Here is an 18886-nt window from a genome sequence, read left to right as displayed (position 1 = left end):
AATAAACCTCCAAATGTACACCAGCTTGGAAGACGTGTCTCGATATGATCTCAAATAACTGTCACCCTCATTTTCCTCTTCATGTACACAACATGGCTGAGCCTCGGCTGGTTCTGATTGTCACCTCTAACAATCCAACTGACCTCCCCCCAGTGCACTACACCTATCCTTCTCTACAGGCAGAGAAGCTTTCGTCTGTTGCCAGAAGTTGTAAATTTCCATCTTCTCAATCTTAGGAGTCTCTATCCACAGTGAGCTTATGACTACTACATAGGGTAGTCCACAACCAGTAAATAGCCAGCAAAAGCTGTCTGTCAGAACTCACAGTCAAATGCCTCCACAGGCTGGCCCTGACATGCTGCAGCATACCACCAAAGTTCCCAGAAACAGGAGCTCCCAGGAGATTTCCCCTGAAGCTTGCTCAAGAAGCCTGGAAACTGGTGCAACTGCTCCTTCTCTGATTAGCTGCCTCTGCTGGAGATCTGCAACAAAGTGACAAAATACACTGCAAAAGAACAACAGGACTTCTGAGCTGCATCACCCACAGAGGAAGCCCATACAGCATCTGACAGAACTGACAGAAGCTTCATTAACTCTGTTGCACGATGAAAAATGCAAAAAAAAGAAAAAAAAAAAAAAAAAAAGAACAAAGTGCTGCCAGAAAACCACTGTGAGCCAGGCCTCAGAAGACAGAGCAGGATTCCTACTTTATCATGGTATACCAGGACCATAATCCTGATGCAAGTCACAGCTTCCAGCCACACTCCTCCCCTGACTGATTAGAAGAATTTCCAGCCTTTCTTATCATCCACAGCAGGGACTTCTGTTACCACAGCTGTAATGGTTACAAGACACCACCCTGCAGTTATACCAGCAATAGTGCATTTCTGTACCTTTTTGTAAGGCCACACAGCAGCTTCTCCTTTCACCAACAAGGTTTAAACCAGGACTAATACTGGACTCATGTCACTTTCTATCAGACCTGCCACTCAAATTAGCAGCTTGAGTGGCTTTCCTCTAAGGCAGACCACATATTCCTGCCTCCATGACATGTTCTCCCCCCAACCCCCTTTTTTCTTTATTTAAAACTTGATTATTTCCCCAAACAGCCATGTGAACGCTTGTGCCAGCATCAAGGGAGGTGGGCAGCCCAGAACAGGAAAAGCAGCTTGGAGAGAACAGGATTATTCTTTCGGCTACAATATTGGTTTACAGTAACTGGAGAAGGATGGCCTCAGACTGACACAACTGGTTCCCATTTCAGACTCCTCAGAGCAAGGCCTGTATTTCACCTTTTGTCAGCTAAGGCACCGCTCTCCTTCCAGCCGCTCCCGACCCGACGTGCCAGATGCAGCTGGCTGGCCTCAGCCGTAACCCCTTGGGCTGCTGCATCTGGCGCCGGAGGACACAGAGGAGGGGAGAGGGGGGGTACCACCCTGCTGAGGGAGAGCAGAATTACCAAGCCTGATGGAGCCCCACACGCCCGCACTTCCTCCACTGGAGCCTTTTGTCATGTTCCTGGCTCTCTCACATATTTTCGATGCATTTTCCCAGTCGCTGCCACTAAAACCAATTGCAACTAAATTTATAAAACTTAAAGATGGGTGTATGAACATGTATCTCCTTCTTGCTCCCACCAGTAATGAAAACAAAATACAAAAGGCAAAGGACAACATGCTGTTTAGACCCATCAGAATTAAATTCTAAAAGGTATGTGATGTATGTCAGTGAAAACTCTTAAATTATGGCAAGATTTAATCATTTAAGGAAATAATAAAAGAGCACTGCCAAGCAAAGTCCTATATAAAGAACTTTACTAAGTACTACACAGTTTAAAACTATTCTTTATATTTTATGAGAATTATGGAATTTTTTTTGTATCAGAAATCTTTAAATCTTTAATATTTTACTGAATGTTGAGCTACTAGGCTGTAATGTGACATTACTTTATTAAACAATATTTCTTCCTGATAGAAACAACAGCGTGAAAGTAAATTGCTATGCTGAACTTTAACTGATTCTTTTTTTCTTTTCCATCAGCAAAAATCCTACTCAGTTATTGCAATTAAACTGGCTCAGTAACTTCAGCTCCTCTTAAAAACTGATGCCTGCCAACATGCTGGCCTGCCAGAGTTTACTGTGCCATTTGAGCCACACCACCCACCCGCCTAAGTAATCAGTCCAAATCAGTAAGAGGGTTCTTAATGGATATTACGACTTCTTTGGAAATTTTTACCTGGAAATAATGTACCTATTCAATGAATGGCATTGCTGAAACCAAAGTTGAGTTATTTTAATATACGGATTTACCACTTTTACTTGATGGAAAATAATTTCAAGGGTCTTGGTTTCCACATACAAGCTCATTCTGTCAACTAAAAATTTTAGATTTGCTGCTAAAAGCATTCAGCTACAGATTCCTCAACCACAGTGAACTTGCTTGGATTTCATTCCTTTTCATTATTTTTTCTCTTCTTTTCTGTCTGCTTTTCTTCAGTTTTTTCCTTCATCTTTCTTTTTGTTCTCAATCTTCTATTTTTATTCCTCATATTTTCTCTTTCTCACTGCACATTTTTCTTTCCCTTTTTAATTTCTCTCTTCTTTCCTTTTTTATCTTCTCTCCTTCCCTCCTTCTTCTATGTTCTGTTCATTCTTTTCTGCTTCCCTTCTTACTTTTCATAGTTTTCTCTTTTTTCCTGTATTTATTTTCTATCTTCCCTTTGTCCCTCTTTTCTCCCTGCTTTCTTTTCTTTTTTCTCAGTTTTAGCTTTCTTTCTTTTTCACTTCTCTCTTCCTTCCCCTTTCTTAACTTTTTTCCTTCTATCTTTATTCTTCTAGTTTCTCTTTTCTTTACCTTACTGGTTCCTCTTTTTCTCCCTTGCTTTTCCTTCCTTTCCTCCTGTGGTGGGTTTGCCTTGGCCAGCAGCCAAATGCCCACCCAGCCCTTCTCTCCCCGACAGGAAACAGGGAGAAGAGGGGATGAAAATCCTGTGGGTTGAGATAGAGACATGGAGATTGCTTACAGCTTCCAGTAAGAGACAAAACAGAGTCAACTTGATGAAAATATATTTACTGCAAATTAAAAAAGATTCGGGTAGAAAGAAATAAAGACAAAAAAAATTTTAAATAACAGCTTTCCCCTTAAAGGGTCAACCTTTTTCCTTCATTCCAAATTCTTCTACCTTTCCCACACTGAGTTGCACTGAGGGATAGGGGTTACACTCAGTCCACAACTGCTCCTCTCTGTTGCTTCTTCCTCCTCAGAGTTTTTGTCTGCGCCAGCCTGGGTGCTCTGTGGGTAACATCTCCTTCAGGAAATAGCCAAATGTCGCAGTGTCAGGTCCTCCACTGGCTGCAGTGCAGGTATCTGCTCTGGTGTGGCTCTCCACAGCCTGCAAGGGATCCTCTGCTCTGGTGCAGAGTGCCTCCTTCCTTCCTTCTTCTCTGGCCTTGGTGTTCACACCACTGTTCCACTCTGTTTTTTACCTTCCTCTTCTGCCTGAGTGCTAGTTTTGCCTTTTCTTAAATATGTTACTCCAGAGGTACGATTATCTGAGCCTCAAGGCTGTGTCTGGCCCTGCAGCCCCACACTGCCAGAGCATTGTCATGAACACCTCTTCATTCTGTCTTATCATCTTCTTTTATTTCCTTTTCCTCTTTCCTTTATCTTTCTACTTTCTCATCTTCTGTCTTTGCTTCCTATCTCTTCTCTCTTCCTTAATCTTCTCTTAGTGTCTTCTCCTGCCCTCCCCACCTTCATCCTATAACTTCCTGTTCTAAAAAAAAAATCATATTTCTTTGAAAGCAGAAATATAAAATAATACTAAACTTTTTTTTAAGAAGTAAGAACAATTGAAATCTCTATATTTAATTTTAGTTTTGTCCATTTCTATTCAAAACCAAAGAAAGTGAACTATATCTCATGCCTTTTCATTCACCGAAGTTCAGGTAAATCTCCACAGTTTCTTTGTTCCTTCTCTCCAGTTTTCAATTAGGACATAACTTCTAACTGAAGGAATCCAGAATTTTGAAACTGAATGTCAAATTCTGGCACAGCTATGCAGAAGCCACATGCTTATTTTTAACATCCATAAGATTGCAACCAATCCAAAAGGAAAAAGCTAGAACATAAAAGAACAACCTATTTCTACACCTTCAATTCATATTCAATCAAAAAAGAATAAATTCAAAAGTCTGTCATATCATGTGAGAGAATAAATGAATAAAAAAAATCATTCCTTTCCTTACAGAAGATTTTTTCATTATTTTTGTACTTGAAGAGTCAATCAGAACTCAAGAATGCTTTACTCAACCACCAAAACAGGCAGAAGAATCAAACATACAAAGAATAAGGAAGCTGGGAGTAATCATGAATATAATTAGATCTGAAGCAAATTATTGTTTTCTAGTAATACTTATTCCTAAAAAAACAGTTGTATAAGCAAGACCATACTTTCACCCTAAACATTGAAATAAATGTAACATCGACAGCTTTGCTGACTAATAGATGCCAATTATGTGCACAAAATATTTTTGTTAAGAGCCCTTGCCTGTAAGAAAAGCCTGAAAATAAACACAGAATGGGCAATCACAGTACACCCTGTACCTTAACAAAAATAGCAATGTATGATTCATTGTATTGTGTCAAATTAAAACATTTGCGTTGATGTGAAATGTTTAAGTTATACTTGCAGTACGTAAGGGAGTTTAACTTGGCAAAACAGCATAGTAAACTTTTTTCCCTTCCCTCAAAGGACCAAGCAGATACTTTTATTTTTGTGTTTTAACTTATTCCAGCTGTTGCAAATTAGTCTACTAGTAGATCTCCTTATACTTCTTTGACTTAAGACTACTCCTTAAGTCTGGAACTGGAAAACTTAAGTTTCTATTTAACTTATAAATAGAAGTCAATCTAATTTCAAAATATCACCTACAATGTTTTGAAATTATAACAAAAGAAACCATCAAATATTTTGTGAAAATACAGCATTGGTAACAAAAAAATTTTGGACTAGTCATTTTTGATAGCCACATCATTCCACCTAAAAGGAAGGTTGCTGAAGTCTATATTAAAGTCCCTTTGAATGAGGGAGCTGAGCCACACATGCCAAAGGAACTTAAAATAACATGGATCACAAAAAAAAAATTCAGTTGTAGCCCAAAATTGTTTTCTGCTTTAAATAAAAATTGAATGAGAAGTAGAATATTAAATTAATTAACAATACCAAGCATCATGAATTCCTGGAGTGTAGCTTGGGTACAAATAATCCTGTACCAACACTAGTTTATATAGTGCAGTATATCATTTGACTGAATGATATTTTAAAGCAATAGCTTACATTTATATCAGCTACTACTACAAATAGAGAAAGATCTATGATTGAACTGGGTTTAGTGATGTTGGCTTTGGATGGACAGTTAGGAGTACAGACATACTTGGAAACTGCCAAATTTTCAGTAGTCAAGAAAAGATTTCCTGATAGAAAACATGGAGTATTTAACAAAACAAAGTAACAAATAAAAGCAAAACAACAACTTCCTGCTTGTCATACATTCTTTAAGGTATCTTCTCAAAAATGTCCTTGCTGTCACTTATGGATCATATGGGACTTTTTTCCTTTGTGACAACTGTAGAGGACATGTTATTTTTTTCCCAATGATTTCATGTTTAATAATGCTTACCTGAAGTATTTAACAGTCTAGGAATCAAAAACTCCAGGTGTATTGGTAACAGAAAAAAAAAAAAAAAAAAAAAAAAAAAAAAAGGGAAGGAATAGCAAGAGAATAGTTGTCTGGGTCTCATACTTGTTTTATTTTATTTGCTAATTAAATATAAAAGCATGCCAGTGAATCTCTGAATGGTGTATCTCCATGGATTCTGATAGCAAATAACTATCTTAAGCAAGCTTATTGAAACATTAATGATGCAGCAGTAGCTATGGATGCTGCAAGATCCTAAATAGGGTGACTCAGCTATATATACTTGTTTTTTTTCTAGCTGGAAGGTAGTACTTACTGAAAAGAGCTACTAGAACCCATTTTCCTTTCCTCATATTACAAATACAATGAAAACCAAAGGAAATGAGGGAGAAATCAATTTGTCCTCTTTTAGCTATTGAGGGCAAACAGCAAAACAGTCCTTGAGGAACATTTGAGCTCTTTCCCATACTCAGCTCTTAGAATAACTGAGAAAAGGATGTATCAGATTATAATTTTGTGATTTCCAATTTATATGCATATAAGTGCATGTATACATGCACAGTGGTGAATTTGTGTCTGTAGGTGTTATTTACACACTCAAGCCCATAAACACAATTCCATACATGCCGTTTTTAAGTTCTTTTATTTATATTTTCCTTTGAGGTATATATTTTGATCCCCAGTTTTCTTTTTAATATTGTAAATATCTGTCAGCCACACAATGACTGGTTCTAGCGTTTAGCTATCATAAAACACACTCGGTGACAAATGCAGAGTTCATTGGGATTACAAATAGAAGACAGCTTTCTAAACTCCTGAAAGAAAAATCAGATCTTGAATAAAACATTTCTACTTCACATGACAGTATATAGGCAAGCAAAATATGTTCAGGTACTTTTTAAATTCTGTTTTGAAATTACAAGGATGCATGTAATTTAATTTCATAGTAATTACAACTACCTATAAGACTTGAATAAAATGGAATTGCTATCAGCTAGCCTTACAAAAAAAAAAAAAAGAATTTCTGTATGTAAAAAAATTTCTGGATAGTTACACCTGATCTTTTTTATTGTCCACAGACAGTGAAATTCTGAGGCTTTTTTGGGGGCTTGACTCTATAAAACTGTACTACAAAATTTTAAATTAAATGTGCCAGTACATAGACATCAATCTCTCTAAAAGAGAACTAGTAAATTTATCAGCTCATGCATTATGAACAGGAAAAAAAACCAACCAAACCAAAAGCCCACAAAAAATAACTAAACAAAAACCTCATAGATTTTTCTGTGTTTTTTTCCTCTACAGTTAAGGAATGGTTTAATTACAGGTAGACTGAAACATACACACCCATATCTTTTACGGAAACATAAAGACATCCACAGCAAACTGCTCCAGAGAAATAAATTATTACTAGAAAATGATGCTTTCATAGAAAGCCTGACAATGTTTTCTTCTTTCACATTCAAGTAAAACAGATTTAATTCAGTCTGCCAGAAATGGCTATGCTTCTGCTCTGTGAAAAATATGCTAATGATGAAAATAAGGACTTGACAATTTGCTGAATACTAAGCGGAAAATCTGTAATGAATTGCCTGTGTTGTAGTGTTCAGTTTAGTCTCTTTTTTTTTTTCCCTCAGTTGCTATGGAATACTAGAAATAGCATAAAGGAGATTATACTATTTTGTGGGATGTTGTGCATGTCCCTTAAGACAGAATGCTTAGAAATAAAGACAAAAGTCAGCTGTGGGATAAATGAAATTCAAAGCAGTAATAAATAAAAGGCTTAAATACTAACTTTTCAATGCAAAAGGGAAATACAAAGAACAAAACAAATGCCAAAAAAATTCAAGCCCAACAAATAAATCTCAATCAGCAACTAGCACGCTGAAACCTAGAGTAATTCATTTTACACCTGCAAGGAAAAGCAGCTTCTCAGGTTACTTGTATGGTGCAACAAAAGCTCATAAATCCATTAAATGCAGGCATGTCTTCGAGTTCTCAGCCAGACTTCAATTTTCACTGCAGGTTTTAAGCCTTCAAGAGATTAAACTCTTCTCCTAAGCATGTTTTACCAGAGTGTACATTCAAAAGGTGACTCCTCCTAGCTAAAGTGTCTGTATCCTTCTGTGTTTGAAATTTTTATGTATATGGCTGGTCCTGACAGCTTGTGTGTGGAACATTTATCCAAATATTACCTGAAGTAAATCCAGTAGATTAGTCTTGCCTTTTCCAAGCACAAGAGAGCTGAGCAAGGTTATTGGCTACTCAGCAAGATTTTTATGTTTTGCCCACAGCCAGCATCAGTTATATCTATTAGTTATATCAATTGCACTGATATTAAGCTGTCTTCCTTCTGATTTTTATTTGAAAACCACTGATTTATTACCTCTGTACTTTAGTGTTAATATGTGGTAGATCTTCATTTCAGGAAGGAATGGACGGAAAGAAAAACACATTCTGTCAACTTCCAGTTTCCCTAGAACATTTTTGAAAATATTGTGTCTGGACAACAATGGATAACTATTAATGGAAAGCTCTTCTCTGTCCTTGCTTCTCTTAAAGTGGTGCTGGCATGACAATCCAATTAAGGCAGTAAAATTAGAGAACACATTTAATCTACCTACCTTTCACACAGTCATACAACTGCAGCCAGGCTTTGGAAAAAAAAATGAAAGAAAACAGTCTGTAGACTGGAAAACTGCATCTCTTCAGTCATTTTTTTAAAAAAATTGATGCTTAATGCATTACACTATAGGAAACATACTACACACACAAAAACCAAAATATTCACCAAACCAAGCAAAACCCACCCCAATCAAATAAACCAACCCCAAAACCTTCACTGCTGGGAGGATGGATGGAAAATATGGTGAAACTTCCCTGATGTAACTTCAGAGAGTATCTGATTGTTTTAAATGCATTTAGGTCTCTTGGATATCTTTATTTAATTTCTTTTTTTGAAAAAGAGATACTATTTTTTAATGCGGACTTACTCTTCAAAGTACCAAAACATTAAAGAAAAAATTATCTGTAGCATACAGTGTAGTTACACTGTCTAGGAGAAATATGGGAATACAGATAAGACACAATATACTTTTTTGGTAACACCAATTTATAATGTATAAGGTTTCTCTTTTCAGCAGCCTTAACTACATTGTAGCTTTTCGGTCTCTTTCCATAGTAGTCTACACTGAGACAACCAACATAAGAAAAAGCCAACACAAATTCTCATAATAAAAATAAAAATATATTTATAGAGGAATGACTCCACTATGAGAAGCAACAATGGAATTGTTGACAAATTTATACTATCTAGTCATAGCTGATGCACACCTCATACTTCAAAATAAAACAACCTATAACAGGAAGTGATGTCATGATTGCACAAAACTAAAATCTTTTACGATCTCCACTGTTATACATTATTTGTTACATTTAAGTTGCTGAATCTCCACTTGTATTAAAAAAGGAGTATCTTTAACACTAAATTAATGGAGATCTTTAAAGAATATTAGGCTGTGATATGGAGGAAGGACTTGGGTGCACTTAAACATTAAAATTTTTTGCAATATAGATCTTTAGAACTTGAAATATTTATCACATCATAAAATCTAACTATCATAATTTTTCCATTACAGGTAAAAAATATAAACTTTAAATTTTTTCAGATATCCTCTGAAGTATTATAAACGTGAATATTTAAAAACTGTACAGGTCTCTCTCTCCCTTACCAGGAAAGCATCAACCAAATAAGAAAAAATTTCATACAGTGCTTTATACCTCAGATTAGACTTGCGTGGAAGGAGCAGAAACCTAAATAGCATGAGTAAAATAAAAATAGTTTAATAGCACCTAGGAGACAAATGTGTCATACAGACTGGATTCCTGTTTTCCCAATCTTTCCAGATACATTTTGCAGAACTGTTAATAGACAGAAAGCTAAGAGGTTTATGGCAGATCTTCAAAAAATATTTAAAAAAAAAATCAACCAGGACTATTTCCTATAACTTACATGAAAGAAGGAAAGCTGGTTACCATGTATGTGTTAGCACCAAAATACACAGAAGCATTGTACCAAACGGAAACTGAAGTCCTGAATACTGAAACGGCAAAAATGCATATGGAAAAGTAACAGCAACACGCTAATTTTAAAGAAAAGATAATCAACTTTTCTAAAATCTCAGCTGACCTAAGAATTCAAGAACAAACTTCAACATGATGACAAATCAAGTAAAAAATAGGAAACTATATGAACTTTTCTAAACCATCAGTTGAAGGTCCCAGACAGCAAAAAAATGGAATTGCTTTATTTTCTCATAATTTTGGTCCTGGAACCAAACTAAGGAAAAACACGTGACTGGCCCAAGTCAGAACATGAAATAAATACTGGGACATTAACAATGTAACACTTGAGAAAATTTCAGGCATGCAGAATGGAGTTTGAAGAATCAAGTTTGAGTCTGCAAAGGAAGGGAAAAAGGATGACAGAAGATCAGGGTAACTGGAGACCATGGGGTGGTGACCTTGTATGAGAAAGCAGGAAGATTCATCTTGCAGAAACTTGTGGGACACAGGGCTGCACATAAATGGGAACTAGCAGATAAAGCACAGGCAACAGCATTTTAATGGAAAGGACATTGGGAGTGAAGGAGACAAGGACCAGGTTATAGTCTCAGCTCTACATTTAGCTTTGATAAATATTACTTTGCTTCTGTCTCCACTCTCTTTTTACATATGCTCAATTAATACTCTTATCAGTAAGGACAGTATCCTCTGAAGTATTCTGTGTCATACTCAAAAGCTACTTACAATTTAAGCTACGCCATTTATCATCTGAAACTCAAAATTAAATTCACATCTTAATTATAAAGATAATTTTATAAGAACCATTGACATGCAGACTGATTTTATTGGACTGTTTATTAAAGTCCCTAGACAGAGACTCCACCGTCCTGTGAAGGAAAGAAGAGCAGCATTTAAACAAATAAAACAGTTTAGATAATTTCTAAAATACGGAAAAAATATTAGGATAATGGTGGCTCAGGCAAAAAAAAACCCAACAAAACCAAAAAAAAACCCCAAAACCACCATCAAAAACATTCCAGGTAGCTAAATATCTTATATTGAAATATAGGTGTATCTTATAGGTATACACAATGGAAGACTAACAATGACTAAAAAGATTCTTCATCTTTGCAATTCAGTATGGGAAAGCATTTGAGGTTTTATTATTTTCCATCTTTTTACATCTCACTCAAAACAAGTCTTCCAAATCAATACAGAGGTGGGATTACTGCTGTCCAGATATAGGCAAGTTTTAAACAGTAGGGTAATCATAATGCAGCAATGTGCAATCAGAATTCACAACATTGAGCTTAGGCTTAATGCCTTAGTTGTTCTTGGGCTACATCACTACCAAAAATTGAAATAATTATTACAGAGGTGACAGAGGTGTGATTATGCAAGTTACAGCTCCAATGCTGGAATGCAATACAGAAAACCCACCATTTTTACCAGGTTAAACTGCACCACACATAACAATGCTGGGAATTGTCTAGGCAAGAAGGAACAAGCCTGAGATTTTCAGCTGGCAAATTGCTGCTATCAGAACTGCCTACCAAATTAGGTGGTCTGTTGTTACACTGGAAAGAGCAGCATTTCAAAGACATGTCTGAAGTGAATTTATGCAGAAAGACAGGTTGTACCGAAAGTTTGTTTCTTTCACTGCTCTACAGCCAAAAGCCACATCTGTAGAACCATGAAAATCAACCTAATAATAATGCCAGGCAAAGAATCTGAATAGCTTTCTCCCTCTCTTTCCATCACGGCTTCCTTCAGTCAATTGCAGGGAATAACTACCTTCAGACAAAACAATACACTCCCTTCAGCTGAAGAGGCTCCCAAATAAATTCTATCAGACATACGCAACCACAGAAGCCTCCTAACTGTCTGTGCTCTTCCGTTGGCAACCACAGCCTTAAGACAAAAAATTTTAATTGAAAGAACCACAGTTTAAGTGCTCTTGGTAATTGCAGGGCATTTGGTTTTTTTCTTTTTTAAGTGAAAGATAAAAACTGTGACTTAATAATTATGAATTACAATGATATCTTGGAATGACTTTACAGAGAAACAAAGTAAAAAATTCTCTGTCTATATGCACACAATGAAACAAAGAACCTGAAAATGATAAACAACAGAAGACAGTTGCCAGCTCATTTAGCCTATTTACAGAAACAGCAGCATTCAGAAGGGATTTTTTTAAGTCAATAGCTCTAAGGATGAAGTATGCAAAGGCTTAAAGAGACACTGTCAAAAAGATCAAAGGATTTACAAGTGACGGTAATATTTTCAGGAGTCCCCTCTAACTTCAAAGCTAAAGACAGACCCTGCACGGATCATGTGTTTTATTCCATTGATGACTCCACTCTGCAGTTCAAAGTGGGTTTAATTCTAGCTAACCCACTAGTTTCATATTTTTGCACAAAGACTCTAAGTCTAGTAAGAGTGTCTTTGAGATTTATTAGGGTCATACCTCACACTGCTTTCCTAGGCTCAGAAGACTTAATATGTTATGATATCATTCATGATAAATATTATCAACACTGTGGAGTGCAGAAGAAACAGCACTATTGCCAGTGCCAGTGGCAAGCATCTCTTCTTAGTCTTCTGAAAGACTACTGTCACAACAATAAATCAATAGATAGCTTAGTCTTGCAAAGAAAAAGGAAAAATATGCAGAGGAAAAAACAGAGGAAGAGGAGGATATACGACTGATGCTCTGATTCCCATAGCTGAAACTAGGATCAACCAAAAAATCAAGAGAAAGGAATTTAAGATTCCTACTGGAAAAGGGAAAACAGAGTAAGACAAAGCAACTTTTATAAAACTCTTCTATGAATTACTTGAACAGAATAATGCCATGGTGAAGTTAGTTGATCATACAGAAGTCAATTACTCCAGCTGAATAGCAAAAAAACTATGAAATTATCCCATTCCAGCATTCATAGTCCTGAGACTAATGGAGGAGGAAAGAAAATAGCTAGCATAGCTGTGGGCTAAAGTTGTGTTCCAAGAAACTAAGCAGCTTGTCCCATTTCGAAAGTTTATTGGCTTTAAACTTGTACTGAGAATCTTTGGCTTTCATCTTATCCAGACAAGTCAATTTCCCAGCCTCACCATGCAAAGGAGAAAGGGAACTACAGAAAGCCAAGACATAATCTAGGATTATTAGCATTGAACATTTATCAGAGTTTGGCTGGATATCCTCCCCTGGGACTCAAACAATGTGTATGGCCCAAGAACTGAACACTGTTCCAGAAAAATACATAGCAAAACATGGATCAAAGGATATACTAGTTCAAGGCAGGATCAACCAAATCTACGTAATTCTTGACAGACACATTGCTACACTGGGTTGTGGCAAGACCTACCAACCTTTCACATCTCTTCCATGGCTCATGACAGGAATTAAGGATTCCTGTTAAAAAAAGCACCAAACTTCGTACTTTCTAATTGCCATCTTCTCTCTCTACAATTTAAAGGCCTTATTTCTTGTTTTGTCCATAACAGATACTCAGGATAACTTACTCTTTCACTCTCTTCCTTATCTTTTGTGTAGCTGAAGATTTACTATGCCTATATTCAAGCTTCTCTACCTTAATCCAAACAAGTAATTCATACAGCTTCTGTCATACTTGTATCTCCCTGGTAATTTTAAGTGGTCTTCAATTGGTTCTATTCCTCACAACATTGCAGTGCTCCAAACAGAATGGACAGAGAGCTTACTTTTGGTGGTTCTACAGGCAATTCCAGGTAATGACGAAAACGAACAAAAGCAAGAAAAAAGAAAGACAGGGACAGAAAAGCATCTGGCAAGTTTCTGGGACTGCACTAAGTTGACTTGAACCCATGGGGAAGAAGCAGCTAAAACATGAGGATTCGTGAGGGATGATTCTTCATTTTGAAGAAAACAAGGGAGAACAAAGAAAGAAGAAAAAGGGCTTCCGGAAATTAAACTTCAGCAAACTCACCCACACAACATGCACAAAGAAATTTCTGTACGCACACCAGCAGAAAAGAAACTGACTTGCTTTTCCAAGAAGGGGTTGGCACTAAGTACTTAGAGCACTGGAGTTCTAATGCCTAATCAGAAATGTGTCTATGATTAGACAGCTGCTAAAACCAACATCAGGAACAAACATGGAAAAATTGATTAGATGATAATTGAATAAATTAGGTATTCTCACATCAGTTAAATGTGCTGAAATTCACCATAGGTAATTAAAGCTGACTGGATCAGCCTTAGAATCATCAGTAGTAATTTTTGAGAATTTGTAGAGGATATCAGTGATTCCAAAAGAATGGAAAGCACTGAGTGATTAGCTTTAAAAAAAATTAAAAGAGACAGGTCCAAAGAAGTAGAGATGCAGCAAGTGAACTTCAATTCCCTCAAAATATGGAATAAAAATTATTTGGAAGAAATTTAGCAGATAATAAGTTGAGGAATCCATAGGCCTGTCAAGAACAAGTTACTTCAGATCTATCAAACTACTCTTTGTGACGTAACAGCAGACCCACTAGCTAGAGAAGCAGCAGTAGGTCCCATATAGCCCAACTTAATAAGTCTTTGGTCACTGTTTCCCATGGACTTCCATAAGCTAAAGGAAATACAACCCTACAAAAGAAAACAAGTTCTACTAAGCTTGACACTGAAGCTTGGAAAAGCTGCATGCATGCTGGATGACAAGAGTACACTGTTAAAGCAATTTCACAGAATTGAGAAACAGTCCTGCAGAAAACCTAAATACAATTCAGTTAGGGAAATTTTAGTGCTGAACAAGAATAAGTAACAAAAGAAATGCAAGATGGAGAACAACTAATGAGGCAGCAGCACAGGGGAAAACGAGCACCGAGGCGAGAGTGGATCATACTCTGAGTAGTAGTCTGTGTCACACTAGCAAAATCACCAAAAACTCATGCTAGAATGTCTAGAAAACAAGCGGTGAGCCTAGAAATTTACAGCAGGACAGGGAGATTTTTTCAGGACAGAAACCCAGAGCACTGAGCTCTGAAGTGAGCTGCTGTCTGTTTTCCTTGTAAAGAGAGTTCAGTGTCCAGGCATGAATATTAAGTATATAATTCTCCCTCCCCACCACACCCACAGAAGAAAGCCATACATTTTCTACACCCCTGAAAGGTTGCCTTCAAAGTTTTTATTCCTTCTAGGTAGCAGAAGAACTGTCTGCCTGCCGACCATTTTACAACCAACCAGCGTAACAGGAAAGATACTCAAGAAACAAAAATGTGTTGTTTCTTCCCCAAGTTTACCTTGTAAAAAATAAGGTAGGAATATAACCTCTCACAGGGCCTATAAGTAGAGTTTTTTGGTTTCTTTTCTAAAATATATCTGCTTTGTAAATTTGGAATTAAATCCTTTTGTATTTGGTTATATGAGTAAATATAATTTACTAAATAATAGTAAAAAATAAATGTGCAATTTGATGTCTTTATGGCAAAAAAAGAAACAGAGTCTGAAAAGTCTGACTGTTTTTTCAAAGATTACACATGACAAGGAGATGGCTGAAAATTATACATTATTCTTTCAGATTTACTATCACAGCAAAAACCTTTAGATTAATTAATGCTACAATATATATGAAAAATGACAGAGACAATTAACCTCATTCATCTATAAATGGAAGAGCAGAGAGGAGAGTTTTTAAAGAACTTAATGTAGAATTGCCAAGGTCCTACTCACAATGTAATCAGTATAAAGGAATAAGTAAGGTGTATTAGAGTAGTAACATATTCCTGGCCCAAGTCAGACTGGAAGAATACACAAATCAATACAGAATAAATATGCTAGTGCCATTCTGCTGCTTATGCCAGGTGACTGCATGTCATAAATTACATTCCTTGCTCATCTTAGCTGGCTGCAGCACAGAGACCAGGAAAGACCATCTTTAGTAACAGCAAAGGCACCAACTGGCAAGAAGGTACTGAAAGAATGGCAGAGCCAGATGAAGCAAACAGGAGATTCTAAATTCAAACAAAACATTACTTACATGCTGAGGCCTAATCAACAAATCTGTTATGAAGTCAACCCCTTATTGGCTCTATTAGGAGTTAGGCATGCAGGTAGCTCTGAAAGTTTGTCCCTAACCAATATTAAAATGCAGCAGAAACACAACTTTTACACGAAATCAGAAGTTAAATAAAAAACCAATACTTAGAAATCAATACAGAATCAACATTTTCTCATTTTACAATAGCAGAATTTAAATGTTAGGCTAAGGAGTTAGGATGAAAATGTTTCAAGTATAATGAACATTGAATTTTATCCTTCTCAGTTTTCTAGAACTCATGACCACATACAGCATCCTACAGTCTACTACACTGTCACCTATACCTGCACGTACCATGAATAAAAATCAGAACAAATCTGAATTTCTTTCCTATTTCTCTGCCACTCTCAGTTGCCTAGTAACTGAAAAAATGAAGATCATCTAGTTTGGAACTTCTTAAAAGGAATCTTTCTCTTACTATTCATTCTGCAGCAACTAAAAAGGGCTTTGACTTTTTCTACATTTAAAATATAAACATTGTCTTCATTCCTTCTTTTTCCACTCAAAATTTTATTCATGCACTGATCATGAAAACAAGAATTTTTAAAATTAAAAAGCAATGCTATTAGCAGGCATTAGAGGCCCCTCCCATGCAATTGTCTCATAGCACAAGACATAAGAAGAAAGCAATTCTTTCACTGCTGTAAGAAACAGTATCTTAATAGAACAGATTTTCAAAACAGTGTTTTTCTGCATTTTTGTTGTTGTTGTATGCAAATCACTGCAGTATAACACGTCTGGACATTCATTTTCAAAAGTTTTCATCCCCTTGCTCCCTTGAATCATTGCCAAATACACTCAAAGCAATTTCTTGACAGGAACTAAAACACTTTAAAATCTGTAAAAAAGTGGCAAGTTCAATTTTCACTTTCCATCCCATCTCTTTTGCAATTTTATCAAAATACAGCTATTATGAGCATCTTATGAGGCTGCCAAGAAAGAAGTGCATGGTTATGCTGTGCAAACAATCACACAGATTGTGTTCTGTTCTGTTTCCTAGGAACAACAGTGAGTTCAGTCCCATGACTACTTCTGGTTCACCTTTACATGGACTTGAAGTTCTCTTGCTCTGAAGCTTAGGTTCCACACTGGTAGAACATAACTAAAATAAAAGCACATCTTCCTGTGCTTTGAGACAGCAACAAGTATTAATTTATTAAAACAGAAAATTTTACTATAATATTTGAAGAAGACACAATTGCATCTTGTAGGAAACCCCACCAGCCAACCAGTTTTCCTTATTTCACTTCCTGCCCAAGTTTCTGCTTGAAGGTCACTAGAAGACCTAGCACGAGACAGTCACCTTTGAGAATAAAATGCTCCATGTCCATCTGAACCAGGCAGCAATGGAAGACAACTGACTGATTTCCACAGTCAAGTATCCTCTAAAAGGGTAATTATCATCACTTGACTCTACACCCAAAGTATGCTGTTATCAAGCAAGCTGAGTTGCTGTATCAGTTCCTGTATCCATGCTCTGCAGAAACAGACTAGCTCCCAGTCCAAAACCTCTCTCTCCTTCCATTCCCAGTCTTTTATCAGCACAAAAAATCTCTGTTACCAAAGGCAACAACAGCAAGTCCTAACAGTGCCAGACCATGAACTCAAGTGAGAAGTGCACCAAGCTACAACCTTGCACTTTCTCCATGCACACAGCGGCAGACAGAACCCAGCTGATAAGCTTCAGTCCTTACAGCACTGGGCTATCTGAGCAGACAACACTGTCTTCCTAAGACAGGCCACTGGACTGGAGCTGGCCACAGACTTCTTTTGTAAGATACAAAGTTAAGACAGTCACTAAGCTTTTTTAAAGCCTTGAACTAACAATCAAAACCCATCAACTGTATTTCCACTTTGACACTGGAAATCAATTAAGCCAGCACTTGAAGTTTTATAAAAATTATACACCATTGATAGATCATTTTCAGAGACAGCAGAAATATAGAACATATAAACACTGACCTTGTTTCTTTTAACCCTTCTTTCTGAAGGACTTCCAGTATTTGTTTTGCGGTCATTGGTGAATTGGGATACTTTTCCAATGCCTAAAAGAAATAATAAATGTAAGTGACAAGACACAGCTGCCCTGTGAATCTGAAAGGTTATGTGATCCTGCAGTTTTTATGCAGTCATTTGTAAAAGGCAGGGAACAATAGTGTTGAGACTGGAGTCCTGTCTGTTGGAAGGCCAGATACAATCCAGGAAACTGCAGCAAGGAAAAGATTGCTCGCTGCTTTTGTACATCATCTGCTAAATCTGCCTGAAAACTCTTACCAGGTTACAAACAAAAGAGTTGGAATATGCAACTGGTTTAAAGACACAGCAACAGATTCTCTTCCAGGCATGAGGGGAAATACATAAAACACAAGAGCCAAAACGGAACAACGACCAAAAAAAAAAAAAAAAAAAAAAACCCAACAGAAAAACAACACTAGCACTTTCTTTGATTTTATTACTTCAGAATTCTTTGAGGTCATTTGACTATTCTAACACTTCACTTTGCCACGACCTCAGAAAAAATTTGGCTAAAAACCTTTCATTTGTAGACCAGGAGCTACTGTAAGAATTGACACAGTGGGATTTCAATTTTAAAATGGTCTTTTTATTCTAAAAACATGAAAAATGAAGCAGTTTGAACAGTCACAGCACACAAGATGCTACATGACAAAGTGCAGTATATTTTTTCCAGTTCAGCTCAGTTTTCCACTCCTTTGCCTTTTCCAATTGAGCCCAAAGTAACTCGGTCCTCTTTACAGATAGAACCATCTAGTAAGAATTCTGATTTTCCACTTCCTTTTATCTCCATCAGTTTCATGCTGTTAAACAACAGCCACTTTTTTGCTCATGTAAAATACCGACTGATAGGCCCTGAAAACGAAACCCTTCATCAGCAGCAACAGGTGCGGCCAGCGACAGCAATCAAACTTCCCAGAGCACCTTGCCAACACATCTTAGCCAGAACTTGCATTTCTACCTTCTGTAACTATGAATCGGTTTTGGTCAATTCAAATCATCCTGAGCTTCTCTGTAGTAGTTAATAAATAATGGAAATTGTGAAAGCA

At 36.7% G+C, this 18886-nt stretch overlaps 1 protein-coding gene across 1 annotated transcript in view; it reads right to left on the bottom strand.

Moving 5' to 3' along the window:
* The window catches only part of ASXL3 (ASXL transcriptional regulator 3), a 121294-nt gene that overhangs the window by 78068 nt on the left and 24340 nt on the right, over positions 1-18886 (bottom strand). Inside the window, exons 2-3 of the mRNA XM_066330518.1 lie at positions 17787-17869; positions 17464-17466 (exon numbers count right to left, since the gene is read on the bottom strand). Of these exons, the coding sequence (XP_066186615.1) occupies positions 17464-17466; positions 17787-17869 (86 nt within the window). The remainder of the gene's footprint in view (positions 1-17463; positions 17467-17786; positions 17870-18886) is intronic.

The sequence above is a fragment of the Sylvia atricapilla genome, chromosome 1, assembly GCF_009819655.1.
Source record: "Sylvia atricapilla isolate bSylAtr1 chromosome 1, bSylAtr1.pri, whole genome shotgun sequence".
NCBI lineage: Eukaryota > Metazoa > Chordata > Aves > Passeriformes > Sylviidae > Sylvia > Sylvia atricapilla.
Note: the sequence above shows the minus strand (reverse complement) of the source record. Positions and strands in the feature narration are given on the sequence as shown.